Consider the following 17348-nt stretch of genomic DNA (forward strand, 5'->3'; position numbering starts at 1 on the left):
GTCAGGATGAGAGAAGAGGAAAATAATTTTTGAAAAGAAAAAGAAAACTTGGTGATATGCCATACACACTCTATGTCACCATGACTCCAAGAGACCGTGGAGCACAGAATTTTACTTGTTCATAGTTAGTGAAATATAGTCTAAGCAGAGGCATTGTTAACATTTTTCAGCAATGATCTCACTGTCACGTTTCTATTAATTAGTTTCCATGCCTACAAATGGCACAGACTCTACAGCCTCCCTGCTTCTCTCCCTGCCGTGATGGCACAGCATGTATCTTCCATTCTGCAGACAAGCTGCACGACCTGGGTCAGGGAGCAGAGCGCTGCTGCCCTAGGGGACAAATAGCGCAATACCCTTGCAATCCCTTTCCATTCACGCCTTCTAAGAAACACCCCAGGATACGGCCTCCTCCCTACCACAGCAGGTCCTACCGGACAGGGGACCACAAGGTAGCTGGCATCCTTTCCCATGTCCATAAATCAGCTTTCCTGGCCACCCTTTCTCTCTCCATGGAACCATGTGATAAGAGAAGGCACATTTCTCTTACAAAGAGATTCATCTCAGAAATGCCATTTCCAAAAACAATTAAGGTAGAACCGTCACAATTTAAAAGGCTGGCGGTTGTTCTCCGCAATGAAGAGTCTCAGCGCATGTGCCCTGTCAGGAGCTACCCATGGCCAGCCTCACCTCCTCTCCTAGAAGCCCCGAACCCCAGCAAGGCTATCCTTTTCATCAGTGCCGGCAACCTGCTTCATCAGTATAGCCCCAGCGAAAGAAAAGAAAGCAATAAAAGAGAGCTTTCAGAAGTTTGATTGGCCTTCATTATTGCAGGATAAATAATATCTCTTGATAAATGATACGCTGAGTGTGTCATCCATAGTTAAAGCAAGACTAGCAAGAAAGTTGCCCATGGGAGAGCAATCCAGTCAACATTCCAGCCTGGGCAAGAGGATCTCACTTCTAGCTGCGGAGTTATTGACAGGCTACTAGGGGAGGGAGAGTCTGTATAGCCTCTGATAGGTGAGCCACAAACCCATGAGTCTACAGCTAACACAAATTGGACTTGGTGGGAGTATGTATGTATGTACGTACGTGTGTGTATATCACATATATGACAAAGTTAGAAAGGGGAAGGTCCTACTGAAAAGAGGACCATCAATATATATGACCAATATATTGTTTTCATATATACAATTCTTAAATAATTAACCAAAATAGTACATTAAAAATAAAATAAAATTTAAATGAATTCATGGTCACAACTAAAACAATAGCAGACCTATCCCTAGAGGTGTTGCAGATGTAGCTGCTGTGTCACATGTGTGTCAGTAGGTGGCAAAGAAGCAAGAGGCTAAGTCGATGCTCAGTGTTCTGACCTATGGACATCTGAATGATTTGTAGCCAAACATTCCCTGAAAAAAGCGAGCCTGAGATGAGCATCATTCTGGCATCAGGCAGGCTGGACAGATTCCCAGGACAGGAAGCAAGCTGGAGAATAAAAGAACCCTGCCTGCTGGAGTAAGCCCAAGACAGAGAGCCACACAGGAGGGCCAGGAGAGAAGCAAGCCTGAGATGACCACATGACTGGCCCTATGGGGCCAAGGGAAGGAACTAGCCTGAGATGAACAACAGTCTGGCACTACCCAGGCCTGGGAGTGCGGGTTGGGTGAGGGGGCTGGCAGTCCATGCTCTAGATGACCCCTGGCCAGTGTCATAACCCACAAGCTAGGCATAGTGTTCCTGAGACCACTCCTGAAATGACCCCAGATACTCAGAAACGCCGGACACCAAGAGGAACAAATAATTGGTGGAGAAATGGAAGAGAAAGAGAAACAGAAAGATGTGAACACAACAAAGAAGGTCAGAACTGAAGACTTGAAGGTAGTGAGGAACAGCCTGATGTGAGTAACTGGTGATCCCACCTAGGACCGTGGTGGAGTCTTCGCTTGTGCTGACACTGGAGCCATATCAAGGGCCATGGCCCTGCAGCAGCAGGGTCTGTTACCACCAAAGGCCGGGTGAATGTCTCTAGTCTAGACCACCATTAGGGACATGTTGATGTCTGAGGGCCCTGCAGAACTGGCCTCACCCTTACCTGGGCATCACAGGAGAGCTGACCCCAGAGGCATGAGATCGGGAGACCTGACCCCACCCCTAGCCTGCTGTAGTGCTTGGGAGAGCCCTTCTCTGCACCTTACAGGAGTTGTGGTTGAGCCTGCCCCAAGGATGTGAGTGTGGGAGAGAGCTAGCCCTACCACTTATCTCTCTGTGGTGGTGTGGTTGAGGGGAAGATGCCTTCCTTTCCACTCATTCCTCACCACATACAGGAGGTGGGAGACCTTGCCCTGGCATCATGAGAACAGGAGAGCTGACCCTGCCCTTCACCAGCTGCAGCACTCAGAAGAACAGTCCTGCACCTCACCTGGGCAACACAGCAGAACTGACCCTGATATTGGGATGTGGATGAGCAGGCCCTGCCTCTTGTCTGTCATGCATCAGTGTGGGTAAGAGAGAGGTGCCCTCTCCTACTCTCAACCCTTGCCACCTATGGCAGGGCAAGAGAGCTGACTGTAGGGTCAGGAGAGCAGGAGAGCAGGAGAGCTATCTCTGACCCCCACCTCCTGTAGCACTTGGGAAAGCAGGCCCTGCAATTTGCTTGGCCAGCACAGTAGAGCTATCCCTGGATGTGGGGGTTGCAGGTGAGCCAGCCCCAAGGGCATGAGCACAGGAGAGCAGGCCCTGCATCTTGTGTGCAGGGCACTGGCTCTGATGGAGAGAGAGATGTCTTTCTCCCCTCCCTCATCCTTCTCCATCTAGAGCCGATAGATCTGGCCCCAGTACTACTAAATTAGGAGAATTAGCCATGTTCCTCACCGGCTGCAGCACTTGGGAGAACAGGCCCTGCCCCTCACCTGGGCAGTAGGGTAGAGCTGGCTCTGGTTATGGGGTTTATGGGTAAGCCAGCCCTGAGGGCATAAGAGCATGAGAGTGGCAAGCTGACCATCTCAGATACCTCACAAGCCCAGATCCAGGGCTTCGAATTGGCCCAACACAACATCTACCCCATCAATGAACTGCTGGGGTGCATAAAGGGACCAGATATACAGATCTAAAACAGCAGGATTTCCATGACAAAAGGCAAGAACAGAATATCCAAGAGGAGTCCCAGTTAGGTTTTAATATTCAAAGAATAGAAAAAGCCAGAGGCCTCGTACCAGACCAATGAGAGTCACTGCAATGAACATTTGCAAGCAAAGAAGTGCGGACAAAAGAGAATGCTGTGGCATGCACTGTGACACACTACAGCCTCCACAGGCAGATTTTTTTTTCTCTGTGGGGGAGGGGAGGTTGCAAGGGAGGGTGGGTATGAGAGGAGGGGGAGATGTGTAGGACTGGAGTGCATGCTGCAAAATTCGCAAAGAACCAATAAAATTAAAAAAAAAAAAAAAAAACAATAACAAGAAAAAAGGAACATTGTATAAGATTTAAATGATGTGTGTGTCAATACTAGAGATTTAGGAGCAATAAAAACAAGAAATAATAATAAATGATAATCCTTGAGATATCTCAGTTATAACACATAATCTGCCATGACACAAGGTATACTAAATCTTCAAAGAGCTTTCCAGTCTCCCTAGGCTGTTTTCATGGATTCCATGAATAACATTAGGACGCTACTGAAGGCCAAGCAACAAAAACAACAGCTCTACTTTTAAAAATATAGAATAAACTTTTTCAAAGACAATATACAAACAGGCAATAAGCACAAGGGCATTAAGGAAATGCAAATCGAAACCACAATGAGATGTTTAACACCTCTGTGCTCATTAAGATGGTGATCACCAAAAAATAAACCAGTATGTAAAGCTGAGATGGTTCTAGAGATGCCATAACCACTCTTCACTATCAGGAGGAAGGAAAAGAGCACTTGCTACAAAAAAAAAAAAAACAAAAAAAAACAAAAACAAAAAAAAAAAAAACATTCTGGCAAACACTAAAACTCTGATTATCCTGTAATCCTGTAATTTTTCTCCTGTATATATACCCAGAAGAATTCAAAGCAGAGCCTCAAAGACATATTTGCAGGTCCTTGTAGGGACATTTTGACAATAGATGAAAAGTAAGAGCAACATGAGTGTTTGTTAATGGATAACTAAATGCAACATATGGATACACTAGGATGTCCTCAAGAAGAAAGGAAACTGAATCTTGATGATAGTATGCCTTGTGAAACAAGCCAACCACCAAAAAAAAAAAAAAAGAAAGAAAGAAAGAAAGAAAAAATATATATATATAATATAACTATACTTACTGGGCAGGCATGTAGCAGTCAAACTGATAAACAGAAAATCTTTAGTAGTTTCCAGAGAACAGCAGAGAAGAGATACAGAGAGTGGGTTAGTAGGGTGAGAGTTTTAGTGTGTCAGGATGAAAAGAGTTCAGGAGATGAATGGTGGGGAGAGCTGCACAGTGACTATATCTAATGCCACTGAAACGCACCCTCTAAAACTCTCACAACAGCAACTATGTGTGTATGTTTCATCAGTGTTTTAAAACAATAACTTTTGAATTTTACACCCAGTATTCTAAAGCCATTATTCTCCAATAGAGTGTAGCTGCCACAGTACATAGGGTAAGGTTCAACATGAAGAAATTCAAGAGAGGATCGTGGGCTGACGACGGGCACATCTCACTATCTCTTTACCAGGTGTCAGCCTTCTGTCTGTGCTTCTCTGTATCAGTGGGGTACAGCTGGACCCCCAGAGAGAGTGTGTGCAGCTTCAGGGTGTGACCTGTGACCCAACTTTGAGCCCGCGGCCAACTTCTTCCTCGCCACACATTTCCTTGTATCCTTTCTGAAGACACTGTTTCTGATGTTTAATTCTGGCCCTAAATTCTGACCCCTTAAATATACTCAGTCTTTAGGGTTTTTATCTTTCCTTGCATAGCTTCCTTCTGACATATGCAGTGTAGAAGATTAAACACAGAGCCTGGTGACAAATGAGCTTATCAGCCAGCCTCTTTGTGTCCTTAAAGGGCCTCCTGACCAAGAGATGACACATCTTCAAGTACAGACCTGTAAAGAATCCTCACCTCCGAGTGCAAGTTCAGCTCTCACAGGCCATTTCTTCTGCCATCTAGGAAACAATCTCATGCCACATCAGTCTCCCTTCCAGCCCAAAGACAGCTGACTTCCTCCTCCAGAGAAAGTACACCTGTGGGAGAGTACCTGGTGCCTTCCACTGCACCCACCTGCCCTGTGGCCTCCTGTGAGTCAGTGGGTATCTTTTCAGGATAGGATGCAGTCACCACAAGGAACCATTTCTGGTACCAAAACTCCTTGGCAAAGTTCTGCATTGTAAAACTATGATACCCAAGCAGGTAACCCAAGCACAGGATTGTTGCCTTGTTGTGTGTCCCTTTTGTGTCTTTGCATGCTCTTTATCTGCATTCAAAGATCTCAAGGTAGCTCAGATTTAAATACAGATAGTGTTCTTGGTCAGTTGATTAGTAGAAAAATAAATACACAGAGAGTTGTTTTAATAATTTCCCTGTTGATATATCTTATACATATATTAATGTATATTAACATTTATCTGTATGTATACTGCATTTATATACATATATAAATAATTGTATATTAAATATATATCAATTCTTTAAGTAGGTAAACATGTTTCTGTTTTTCATTTGGTGGCTTGATTTTAATTAAAAATGTTCTCCTTTTAAACCCTTAGACTGACTTTAAATAAATGAATCATCGTTGTGAGGTCACCTGGTCACTAGCATGTCCTGTGTTGTCTTTATAATGTGTCAACATTACCTCTTGTCTACTCTAACACAAATTAGAAGCTGGCATCAAGTTTACCAGATCCATGTAGTTAACTTACTTTTCTTCACTGTAGAAATGCTTCAGAACCCTGGAGTTTTGTTTGAGATACACTCAGAAGTAGGATTTCAGCTCAGACAATAAATATAGAGTTCAGGCAGATTAGATGACACCTATAATTCTCGTTGTAATAAAATTTTAGTCAGGGAAGATGTGAGAAAATTTTACATAACTCATCAATAACTAACATAAAAATTAAAGTTAAATAATTTCTCCCAAAAATACTGGCATCTACTCTCTATCTTTTACTTTCAGATTTAAAGATTCATTTATATTACACAAATGGGCCAAGAAGATGGCTCAGCCAGTTAAAGGTGCTTGCCACATAATCCTGGCAACTGAGTTCAATTAATGGAGTCTACACAAAAGTAGAAACAGAGAACCAATTTCACAAAGCTGTCCTCTAACTTTAGCATGTCCCCCGTGGCATGCATCCCAGCCTGAATACACGTATACAGACAGACAGACAGACAGACAGACAGACAGACAGACCAACATACACACACACACTCTCTCTCTCTCTCTCTCCCACACTCACACACAAACTCACACACACACACACAGCATTCACATACACACACTAACAAATAAAAATATTCTTTTTTAAAACCCATATTAAAAAAGTATGTCAATTTTAAAAAGACACTTTTCATCCTATGGCAATTTCACTAATATGTTTCCAAAACTTTATGCTAAGAGAAGATTACTCATGAAAGGTATAAGACCCAAGGCAGAGAAGACGCCTTCTTTCCAGGGAGGAACTAGCCCAATCTTTGTTTTTCTTTAGCTGAGAGAAAGGCTCCCCATATCTGCCAAAACATTCAAGATAGTTCTCCTACAGAGAAACTCTGGCTTTCAAGTAAGATCTTCTGAAAGGGTTAATTCTGTTCTACAAAGTGATTAAAGCTGGAAAAGTGAGCTCCCTCATCAAAGTGCTTCCAAGAAACGCACCGTCCACATCTAAGCTCCTCTGAGAGCCATGTTTTGTTCACAGGCAGCTAGCGATGACAGCAGCCAGAAGACTCAGTTCCTACAATGCACTGACATGCAATCATGCTGACAGTGAGGGGGAAACACAGCCACGTTTGTACAGGCAGATAGAAGCCCCAAAGGCCTGAGAACTCTGCCGGGTGTGTGCTCCGCCAGATACTGCCCTACAGAAGACGTGGGTTGACCTGAAATGTCCATGAAACAAGGTCAGGTGGTTTACCCAGCCGCCCCACAGCTCTCCTAAAGTGTTGCTGCAGCAACACACATGACATCAATATTGGTTCATTTATACAAAAAAAAAAAAAAAAAAAAAAAAACCCAAAAAATAAAAATCAATAACAACAAAAAAGCCTCGAGTTTCTAATAATTTGACAAAGAATGGACAATACAAAAAGAAACTAAATATGTAGCCTATGATGAATTGACAAAAAGTTCTACATTTTACCCACAAATTCCTCCTCAATTTTCATGTTCTTTTCCCAGGCATAAAAACTTGGAAATCAGTCTCATTTTAGCCTCAATTACTATGTCCTGTATCCAAGTACTCTCCATATGGTGCTCCTTTTCATCAGCGTGATGTGGTCCAGATTCTTACTGCTGGTCCCCCAGTCCAAGAATCCACACTTGAATGCTTGCATTTTCTGCCCATCTCCTAACCAGGTTTCCAGCAACGCCTGCCTTCCCAATTGATTGCTGCTACGTTCATATTTTCCCATGCCAGTTCCCCTACCAACCTGAGAACCTTCTTTAGCCCCCGCCTGCCTGATGGCCCCACCTATTCATGAACAGTGTGAACAGTCTGAGTTCCCCAAGGTCACCAGTCAATGGAGGAGTCACACAGTCTATAGAAAAGAGCCCAGCTCTGGCGTTGGAATATCTCTGAGTTAATCCTGGCTCTGCCAGTTACTTCTTCAGAGACTCTGAGCCTATTCCTCAAGCTTTCGGCTTTCAGTAAACTCACTTGAAAAGTAGAAACAACAAGACCAAGGTTGAGTGGTTCTTATGAAAATTAGATATAGTGTCGATGACACTAGCTTGGTGCTGCTCACATATACTACCCCACTAGACTCACATGTTCACTGTTCCTCCTCTTCTACTCCTGAAAGCGCCAAAGAGTATGTTAAGCAAGGATAGGAACAGCTGTGCAGGACCTATTGCTCCATAGGGGTCCTTTCTAGCCAACCCCCAATTAAATCATAGTTTTTAAGAGTGGAAGTGGAAATGCCATTCCCGACAAATTATTTCCTGTCAAGAGAAACACTTGAATAAGATCTCATCCCTCAGAATCCTCCAGGCAAAGTAAGCATCAGTGATCCCCCGTTCCCATTTGAGTGAGAAATCAACACTATTAATCAAGTACTTATTAAACACCAGACACTAAAGTACTAAAAATATAAACCTACAGTCTTGCTATGTCAACATAATAATCAATTATGAAAGGCAGGAATCCAACACACATTCAAAAAGAAGGATGAGTGTGACCATCAAAATGTTATAAAATATTACAAAAGGAGGAAGACAGCATAGCTGTTTAGGTCAGAGGATGTGGCAAGTCTACATAGAAGATGTGCTATCAAAAAAAAAATGTGAGTCTTATGAAGAGGGAAGGCTTGCTGAAACTGGGCAGGAGGAAAGGCTTCCAGGGGCAGAGCCAAGCCGTCCTGAGCAGAGAGTCTGTGTAGACAAAGGTGCACATAGAGCTGGGACACATCAGTAGAACCCAAAAAGTTCAGCACTAAGGCTTGGGTTAGGATATGGAGTACTGAGAAGGAAGAAAAGTTAAGATGATGCCAAAAGTGGGGTTGAACTTTATCCTAAGGACATGGGAAAGTGAGAGCATGGAGTTGAATTCCAGGTTTCTCACTAGCTGAGAATTTTGTGGCTGTTAAACTTATACATGGTGTTATAAGAAGTGGTGTGTGGTTACATGTGCTCTGACACGTTCCGACCCAAGGAAGTGCTAGGTGAGAAATGATCAATGAACATGCCTAAGGAATTCTGGGTAATGGTGTTGGGAGAAGCAATGTGAACAGAAAGGAGGTAAGGTATCCACTGATTGCTGGGTCCCAATAACAGAAAGGCAAGGACGGAAGGATGGCCAAGTCCTCAGGCAATAGTGACAGCATCAGGGATGAGCAAATGAGTTGAATAGGATAGCTTGTGTGTTCACAACAGAATTGCCACTTCTAGGGGTGTTTTCTCAGACTTCCTCTGGAAACGAGGTAACATAATGATGTCATTTATCCTGGCCCCTGGGAACTTCACAGGGTGGCATGTCATAGTCAGCATGGACTTGGGAGTCAAAGGGGCAGATTTTGTCCACTTCCTTCATGTATGACTTGGGTAAATTATACTGGGTCTCAATCTTACCAACTTTTAATGTATGCCTCTGAGGTCTGAGGCTCTCTGTCAATATCTCTGCCTATCTCTACCTCTATCTTTATTTGTCACTGTCTTTGTCTCTGTCTCTATCTCCCGATTGAGCCCTGGATCTTATGCATACTAGGCAAGAGGACCTGCCTCATGCTAGGTAGGCAAGCACTCTCCCTCTGAGCTATATCCTCAGACACTGTATGCTTCTTTTTCATTTTGAGACAGTGACTCACTAAGTTGACAAGACTGCTTTGAATTCACTCTGTAGCCCAGGCAGGCTTTGTACTTGTGATCCTCCTGCCTCAGCCCCCTAAGCCAATAAGAGCCATTGATATTCATATACAAAGCAGAAATATGACTTCTAATTAAATCTCCATGGAGGTCTACCCACAACAAATATACAATTAGGATGTCAGAAATGACTGTGGCAAAAGGAGAAAGCAGAGGTCCATGAGTTGTCCTCTGTGGAAGACTCTTTCTTTTGTACATCATTAATAATCCTCCACCTCCCTGGCCAACCACCAGCAAGCTTACTCTCAAGCTCATGCTGCTAACTTAATGGTACTAAAGTACATGACCAACATCCCGAAGCTTACTTTCTGCATCTGATGAAAAACACAGGCATGGGAGCCCACAGGTTTCTAAGAGGCCATCTCTTCCTCTCTGGTCTTCCTAGTCTAAACCAACATGGCTTTTCCATGGAGATTCCTGATGCCAAGGATTAGGAAGTTCTGATGCCTGAAAGTAACCCACTCCGCCCTCCTAAGAAAAGCAGAAATTGAAGAAGGCAAGTGTGTGGCTTCTTCCACGTTCTATTAAGACTGGGACAGTGCCTTCTGCCTAAATGATGTGAGAGATAAGCATTACACCCCATAGATGCAGCATGTTCTACCAACACCCAATCTATCCTACAGGCTCAAGAAATTCCCCGGGGCTGTTTCTAGGGTAACTCAGATCAGCTCATCTTAAGGAGGATGCAGGTGACAATCACTTGTAATAACTACCTAAATGCCATAGCCTAGAATAACAGGAAACGGAGGCTGGAGAGATGGATGAACAGGTGAAGGTGCTGGTTGCTAAGGCTGACCACTTGAGTTAGATCCTAGGGCCCCACACATGGAAAGAAACAACTCCCTCTTGTAAGTTGTCCTCTGATTCCCACATGAGCTCTCTCTCTCTCTCTCTCTCTCTCTCTCTCTCTCTCTCTCTCTCTCTCCCCTCTCTCTCTCTCTCTCACACACACACACATACACACACACACAAAACCACACTGAATAAATAAATGTAATTCAAAAATTAAAAAGAAAATAACAGGAAACACAGAATACTTATGTGAACCTTAACTCCCATTAAGAAGGAAACTGCTTGTTTGGGAAACTACCCAGTCTCAGGGTTGGCTTAATTTAGTACTGGTCCCTTAAATGATTGGACAGACCTTTTCCCTTGGTCTTTTCCTTCTATCACAAAGGGACCCCAGGTCTCCCAAGATCTGCACTGGATTCCCAATTTCCCAGGGTCGGTGACAGGAGATCTACCAGCAAAGCTCTACCAATTATTCAACAACCCTAATGCCCCTCTCAAAATGTCTCTGGCCACAAAAGATCATACAAGAACTTCACTTCTGGCTTTTTTTCAATGGCCAAACCATGAGGCTGACCCCAGTAGCCTGTGGTCATTGAAGGGTAAATGCAGCAACAATCTCCCTGAGAGTTGTCTTCCCAGGGCTTATTCAGTGTCATCTACACAAGGCTGACACACAAGTTAGCGAGCCCAAACCAACCCACCTCCCAATGATCAAGAAGAGGGAAGGTAGTGGGAGAAGGGACGGAGAATGCTTTTCGGAACTGATGGATTTATAGCCTTGAAAGAGAGCAATGCTTGAAGACCTTAGCAACGCAAAGTTCCTACAGCAAATGACATCCGGACAGATCCCAGAACTATTAGGATCTCACAGAATAATAACTTGAGGAGAACCGGAGGGGCTCCTTCCTTAAGCCCCGATTTTTCCCCTCTCCAATCAGAATAGAGAAACCAGATGGCTTCTCCTCTCCTTGGAGCAGCACAGCTCACTAACCTACATAGTTCCTGGAGCAGAAATGATTCTCTAAGCAATCTGCTGGTTTGCTCTGCTCCAACAACCAGAGATCAGGATCAACTTCTGCATGGGGAGGTGGCCCGGCCAGAGCTTTAGCAGGCACACTTTCATGAAGAGGGGCAGGAGGAGGGGCCACTCACCATTTGATTGCTATACCAGTATAGCGACGACCCCTTCAGCACCACCCAGAACTTTTTCCATTTGTTGCTTAGGAAAGTTCCCTTTTCCTTTTTCTTGTACAGCCAACCCTGGCAGTCAGCGTGGCCCAGATCTTTACAGGATATCCTCCTCCGACTCATGGTGAAAAAACCTGCAACAGTTACACGGACAGGTAAGTGTGACCCAGACTCAAGTGACAAAATAAAAAGCAAGGCTTAGTTGTTTGCACAGCAAATGTTGGATGTTTTCATTCATGCAAAGCGAATATTTTTTTTTTTAATCCATGTATCTGTTCTATTTTTAAACATTCATTTGGTGCCTAGAAAACCCGGGCTAAGAGGCAGTGAGACTTAAATAAAAGCATGGGTCTGAGAACCTTAGTCAAAGAGAGTAAGTTGAAAACGGAACACTGTGGCACACACAGGGGTCCTTACCACAATAACAGCGGCAGTTACGCAACAGACATGGAAGGGTTAAAGGCCACCTAGGATCACGGAGGCTTCCCGACTCAGTGCCAGCTCTGTGGCCAGAGCACGAGGGACTGGTCCAAATGAACAGCGTGTCATTGTTTCTTAAAAATCAGTCCAAAAGCAACCACCCCCCAAAAAATTAATCTGGCATCCATCTCCTGATATTAAGATTCAGACAGACGAGAATGTCTCTCGCCGCCACCACTCTCCCTACCACCCCGCCCCCAAGAAGGTATCCAGGAGAAAGAGAGACAGCCACACTCACAGCACGAGAAGAGAAAAAAAGGAACAAAAGGGATCTAATTACCTTGAGCTTTCTTCCTTGGCTTCTGACGCAAGGGAACCTGCTGGAAATGCAGGGAGGAAAGAAAAGAGGAAATTTCTGATTGTGTTGTAACATTTGTAAAGAGAGAAGGAGGGAGGGGGAGGCAGTGTTTATGCGCAGGGTGGATTCTAAAAAAAAAAAAGAAGAAGAAGAAGGAAAGAAAGAAACTCTCCAAGCAGAGCTCAAGGAGAGCTACAAGCTCAGGCAAAGCGTGCTAATTAGAATCAATATACATTGAGATGAACCTGGGAGAAAGAGTAACAAGCATTTATCTGTAACGCTTCCTGTTTCCTCCTAGAAGCAGCGCCGCTACTACTTGGGTTACCCTAGCCTTGGGTTTGTTGAAGTTTTAAAAAATTATGAAATACTTTCCCTATACATTTGTTTTGGGTTTTTTGTTGTTGTTGTTGTTGTTTGTTGTTTGTTTGTTTGTTTGTTTTTTGTAAGAGAAGAAACAATATCTTTCTCCCACTTAATTTCTTAGTAATATTGATTATTTACATAAAACTGGAAATTAATTGTTTCCTTCTCAAGCTATGAAATGCTCACATCAGACTAACTTCATGGTTAACATGCAGGATTCTAGCTAAACTATAGGAATTATTAGCCCTGGGAAAGAAAATTCTTCTTTCTTCTTGTGTGACTTCAGGGATTCTAAAGCCTCCTGATCAGGAATTTCTTATTTACATGCTAATTTACATATCTTATTCTATCTTTATTTCTGACTATTTCTCACACATCCTATAGAAGATAAATATTCAAATATTCAAATCAGGCATGACAATTTATGTAAAATACAGACATTTCTCATAACACGTTTTCATCAAGTCATGCAAAATCAGATTCCAAACAAAACTGGGAAACCCAAAAGAAAAAAATATGCTTGTAAATGTCTCTCCTGCTGTGTGTGTGTATGTGTGTGTGTGTGTGTGTTTCGTATCTGTGTGTGTGTGTGTGTGTGTGTGTGTGTCGTATGTGTGTGTTGTATGTATGTACAGATACTAGAGAGAATCTTGGCTTTTAAAAAAAACTTCATTTTTCTACAGCATCTATGCTGAAATTCTTCAGGTCTCAGTAATTTTCTTTTTTTTTAATTTTTATTTTTTAATTTTTTAGTAATTTTCATTTATGTTAAAAAGCAGAGACTTCTTAGAACTTAAGTGTGCAATTAAAAAGTAGTTCTAAAAGCTGGTGAGTAGTAGTCTCATGAGTTTTGTGGCCGTCTGATGCATCCGGCCAGTGCTGCACATATCCAACCACAGACAGGTGGCATAGCAAGTGTGGCTCGGGTGGCATGTGTGGCTCGGGTGGCATGTGTGGCTCGGGTGGCATGTGTGGCTCTGCTATATGTTTAACAAGAGAACATGATCGACAGTGGAAATGAGATAGAAATTTTAAAGCCATAGGCCTGGAATTAAGGCGGAGTTATATTACCCAATAAAAAGTCACTCTAAACCCATTTCCTCATTTGTAAAATCCATATACCACATTAATATACCATAAACACTCAGGAGGCTGAGACAGGAGTTTTCTCATATGAGTAAGGGCAGAATGCACTACAGAGCAAAAACCAGTCCAATGCATATATGTGTGTGTGTGTATATATGTGTATATATATATATATATATGACTTCTAATCCCATGAGTCTCAAGGAGATCTGCCCCAGATTTATTTGTGAATATATTTTGATAACTAAAAATCATGTTTCTATGAATAATCACATATCGATGCCCCCTGGAGATAAGCAAACACTTAATAAACAAAACTCATCACTTTAGAGTAAGTATGCCTTGTGTTTCCCTCAGTGGGGAGGATGGAGTTAGGTTTAAGTCGTGTTTCTTCATGGATATGAGACCAGTGCAATCCTGAATTGGCCTTTTACTTTCTGAACATCCTGCCTTCCCTTGGATCATTCATTGATTGCTTTGAAGCAGACTCAACAGGGGTCAATCATGGCATGCTAATTAAGTCTAAACATATTATCATGTTAAGGAGCTCACCTTTCATGAATACTTCTCACAATGCCAATTTCTTCGTCTAAGATTCCCTACTATTCCTTAGTCTCTGAGCACTTTTGGTTTGGTTGGGGTTTTTTTGTTTGTTTGTTCGGTTGGTTGGTTGGTTTTGTTTTGGTTTTCCTTTTTATACCTATATCCTGAGATGTGTAAACCCAATTAGTACCTACTGGTTACACAGTACTGTCCAAATTGACAATACTTATCCAGCGAGGTGCTGAAGACAAAGAGAGTAAGTGAACTTGATAACCAGTAAGGTTCGGGAAATCGGGGAGCCCAAGGATCATGTGAAGTAACTGAGAGGCAGGGAAGTGGGAGAAAGCAGAGATGGAACCCCAGGTAAACAATGTGAAACTACATCAATTCAAACACCAACAGTAGCTTTTAAAAAAAGACAATTAAGGCTAATTCTTCTCTGCCTGCACACAAGAGCCTAGCATAGCTGTCCTCTGAGAGGCTCCACCTAGCAGCGAATGGAAACAGATGCTGAGACTCACAGCCAAACTTTGGGCAAAGCATAAGGAGTCTTGTGGAAGAGTCGGGCTAGGGTGGGGATAAAAGGACCTGCAGGTGACAGGAGCTCCACAAGAAGACCAACAGAGCAAATTAACCAGAGCCCAGGGGTGGGGTGGGGTTGGGGGACCTTATGAAGACTGAAGCTCCAACCAAGGAGCATGCGTGGACTGGACCTAGGCCTCCTACCCAAATTAGGTGACAGGCAGCTCTGGCTTCATGTCGGTCCCCTAGTAAGGGGAGTCGGGGCTGTCTCTGACATGGACTCTCTGTGGGTTGCCTTTTGGTTACTCTCCAATGGTGGAGCTGCCTCAGCAGGCCACAGGGGAAGAGGACTGTCCAGTCCTGCTGAGACTTGGTGTGCTGGGGGGGAGGGGCAGCTGGTGGTGGAGGGGGCTTCCTCTTTTCTGAGGAGTAGGGGAGGGGAGGTGGGGGAAGAGGGAGGGAGAGTGGGACCGGAAGGAGAGGAGGGAGGGGGCTACAATCCAGGTTGCAAAGCAAATTAATTAATTATTATAAAAAGAACAAGGAAGTTGGAGGCAATGTCTAGGGGACAGCTATGGAATGACAGAAGGGAAGCACAGAGGTGACTGTTTATTCTTTGGCTCCTGACCCACAGGCTAGGGAACTGAGTGTGCCCAGTCACTGCTTGACGGTTCCCAGTGGCACTGCCAGCTCTTCAGCTCCACCATCAACCCTGAGATGGTTTCCAGGGAAATCCCCAAGTCAAAAACGCGTCTTCATTCCTGCTAAAATCAGCCCTAGTTCAGCGGGGCATGGTGGCTCATGCCTTTAATCCCAGCACTTGGGAGGCAGAGGCAGGTGGACTGCTGTGAGTTCGAGGACAGCCTGGTCTACAAAGTGAGTCCAGGACAGCCAAGGCTACACAGAGAAACACTGTCTCAAAAAAAAAAGAAAAGAAAAGAAAAGAAAGAAAGAAAGAGAAAGAAAGAAAGAAAGAAAAAGATCAGTCCTAGTTCTACAGCTGGGCTCTTGCTCTTAGTCTAGACTGAGAGTTAGGGGGTCCGCATCAGGTCGGGACAGTCACCCCCACAGTGTTCCATCACTCCACACAAGCCCCTTGTGCTCCAAGCCTGCTATGACCGTCCTCCCACAACGCAAAGTCCCTCACCGCTCAGTGTTTCCCCTGCCCAGACACAAGCTGCACGTTAGAGAAATAACAAATTACGGAAGGTTTCAGTTTCATTTGATAGATGTGAATTTGAAACCCCAACTGCTCTACAAGAGGGAATGAAAACAGCCTTTGAGAGCTTTACTGAGGCTAAGACACATTTTCCCTTCTCACAACAGGAAGTGGGACCCATGAACTAGTCAGTTTCAAGCCCTTCATGTGGCTTTCTCATCTGGTGCAAACACTAACAGCCACTTGAGCATTTTTATGAGACGATTTCAACCTTCACAGACATTTAGAGTTTAATGAGATATTTCTCCCAACTTATTTTCTTCCTGTTTGAGTACTATAGAAAAAAATTGACAGCTTATTCTAAAAATCCAAGTTTTCCTTAAAATAGATCTAAAATTTGGGGGGGAATCTTCAACAAAAACATATGCATAGTTTTCATTGAAGAACAGAATGCTTTCCTTTTGTCCTTGTAAAGATGGCTCAAATGTTTCTTTTGAGGGCTGAGGACATGGCTCAGTCAGTAAAGGGCTTGTCATACAAGCAAGAGAACCACAGTTAGATGCCTAGAAATCATGTTAAAAGTTCAGGTGTGACATGCTGGCAAGGATGTGGAGAAAGAGGAAGACTCCTTCATTGCTGGTGGGAATGCAAACTAGTACAAGCATTTTGGAAATCTATCTGGTGCTATCTCAGAAAACTGGGAATAGGGCTTCCTCAAGACCCAGCTATTCCACTCCTCGGAATATACCCAGAAGATGCACCAGCACCCAACAAGGACATATGCTCAACCATGTTCATAGTGGCCTTATTCATAACAGCCAGGACATGGAAACAGCCTAACTGTTCCTCAGTAGAAGAATGGTACATTTACACTATGGAATACTACTCTGCTATTAAAAACAAGGAAATCCCGAAATTTGTGGACAAATGGATTGAACTAGAAATGATCATAATAAGTGAGTTAACCCAGAAGCAGAAAGACTCAAATGGTATATACTCATAACTAGGCACCAGCCCAAGGGACATGTCCCATGAAAGTCTTCACCTACCAGGAAAGTGGGATAGATGTGAGGACATCCTTTTGGGACTCTAGGTGAGAAAAGTATGGGAGAATGGGGAAATAGAAGGATCCAGAGGGTCCTAGAAACCTACAAGTAGAACACTATGATGGGCAGATCTAGGCCTAGGGATCCTGCTCAAACTATGGTACCAGACAAGGACAATACATGAAGTAAACATTGAACCCCTACCCAGATCTAGCCAAGGGACAGTTCATTCTCTACAGATAAGTGAAGAGTGGGGACTGACTTTCACATGAACTCTGGTGCCCCATATTTGACCACGTCCCCTTGATGGAGAGGCCTGGTGGC

The 17348-nt window shown here is 43.6% G+C and overlaps 1 protein-coding gene and 1 non-coding gene across 12 annotated transcripts in view; one reads left to right on the forward strand and one right to left on the reverse strand.

Moving 5' to 3' along the window:
- The window catches only part of Ipcef1 (interaction protein for cytohesin exchange factors 1), a 155265-nt gene that overhangs the window by 56507 nt on the left and 81410 nt on the right, over positions 1 to 17348 (reverse strand). For 5 of the 11 annotated variants that reach the window (XM_051164429.1, XM_051164431.1, XM_051164430.1 and 2 more), the window contains 2 exons: positions 12288 to 12327; positions 11492 to 11661 (listed from right to left, as the gene is read on the reverse strand). The exons of 2 other annotated variants lie outside the window; for them this stretch is intronic. In XM_051164429.1, the coding sequence (XP_051020386.1) occupies positions 11492 to 11661; positions 12288 to 12327 (210 nt within the window). Of the gene's footprint in view, positions 1 to 11491; positions 11662 to 11944; positions 12067 to 12287; positions 12452 to 17348 lie in introns of those variants that run through there. 4 more of the 11 variants (XM_051164434.1, XM_051164432.1, XM_051164436.1 and 1 more) reach the window with 3 other exon arrangements.
- LOC127205404 (small nucleolar RNA SNORA17) lies at positions 1282 to 1413 on the forward strand. The gene has a single exon (XR_007832620.1). It is a non-coding gene; the product is annotated as a small nucleolar RNA SNORA17 (small nucleolar RNA).

The sequence above is a fragment of the Acomys russatus genome, chromosome 21 (assembly GCF_903995435.1).
Source record: "Acomys russatus chromosome 21, mAcoRus1.1, whole genome shotgun sequence".
Taxonomy (NCBI): Eukaryota; Metazoa; Chordata; class Mammalia; order Rodentia; family Muridae; genus Acomys; species Acomys russatus.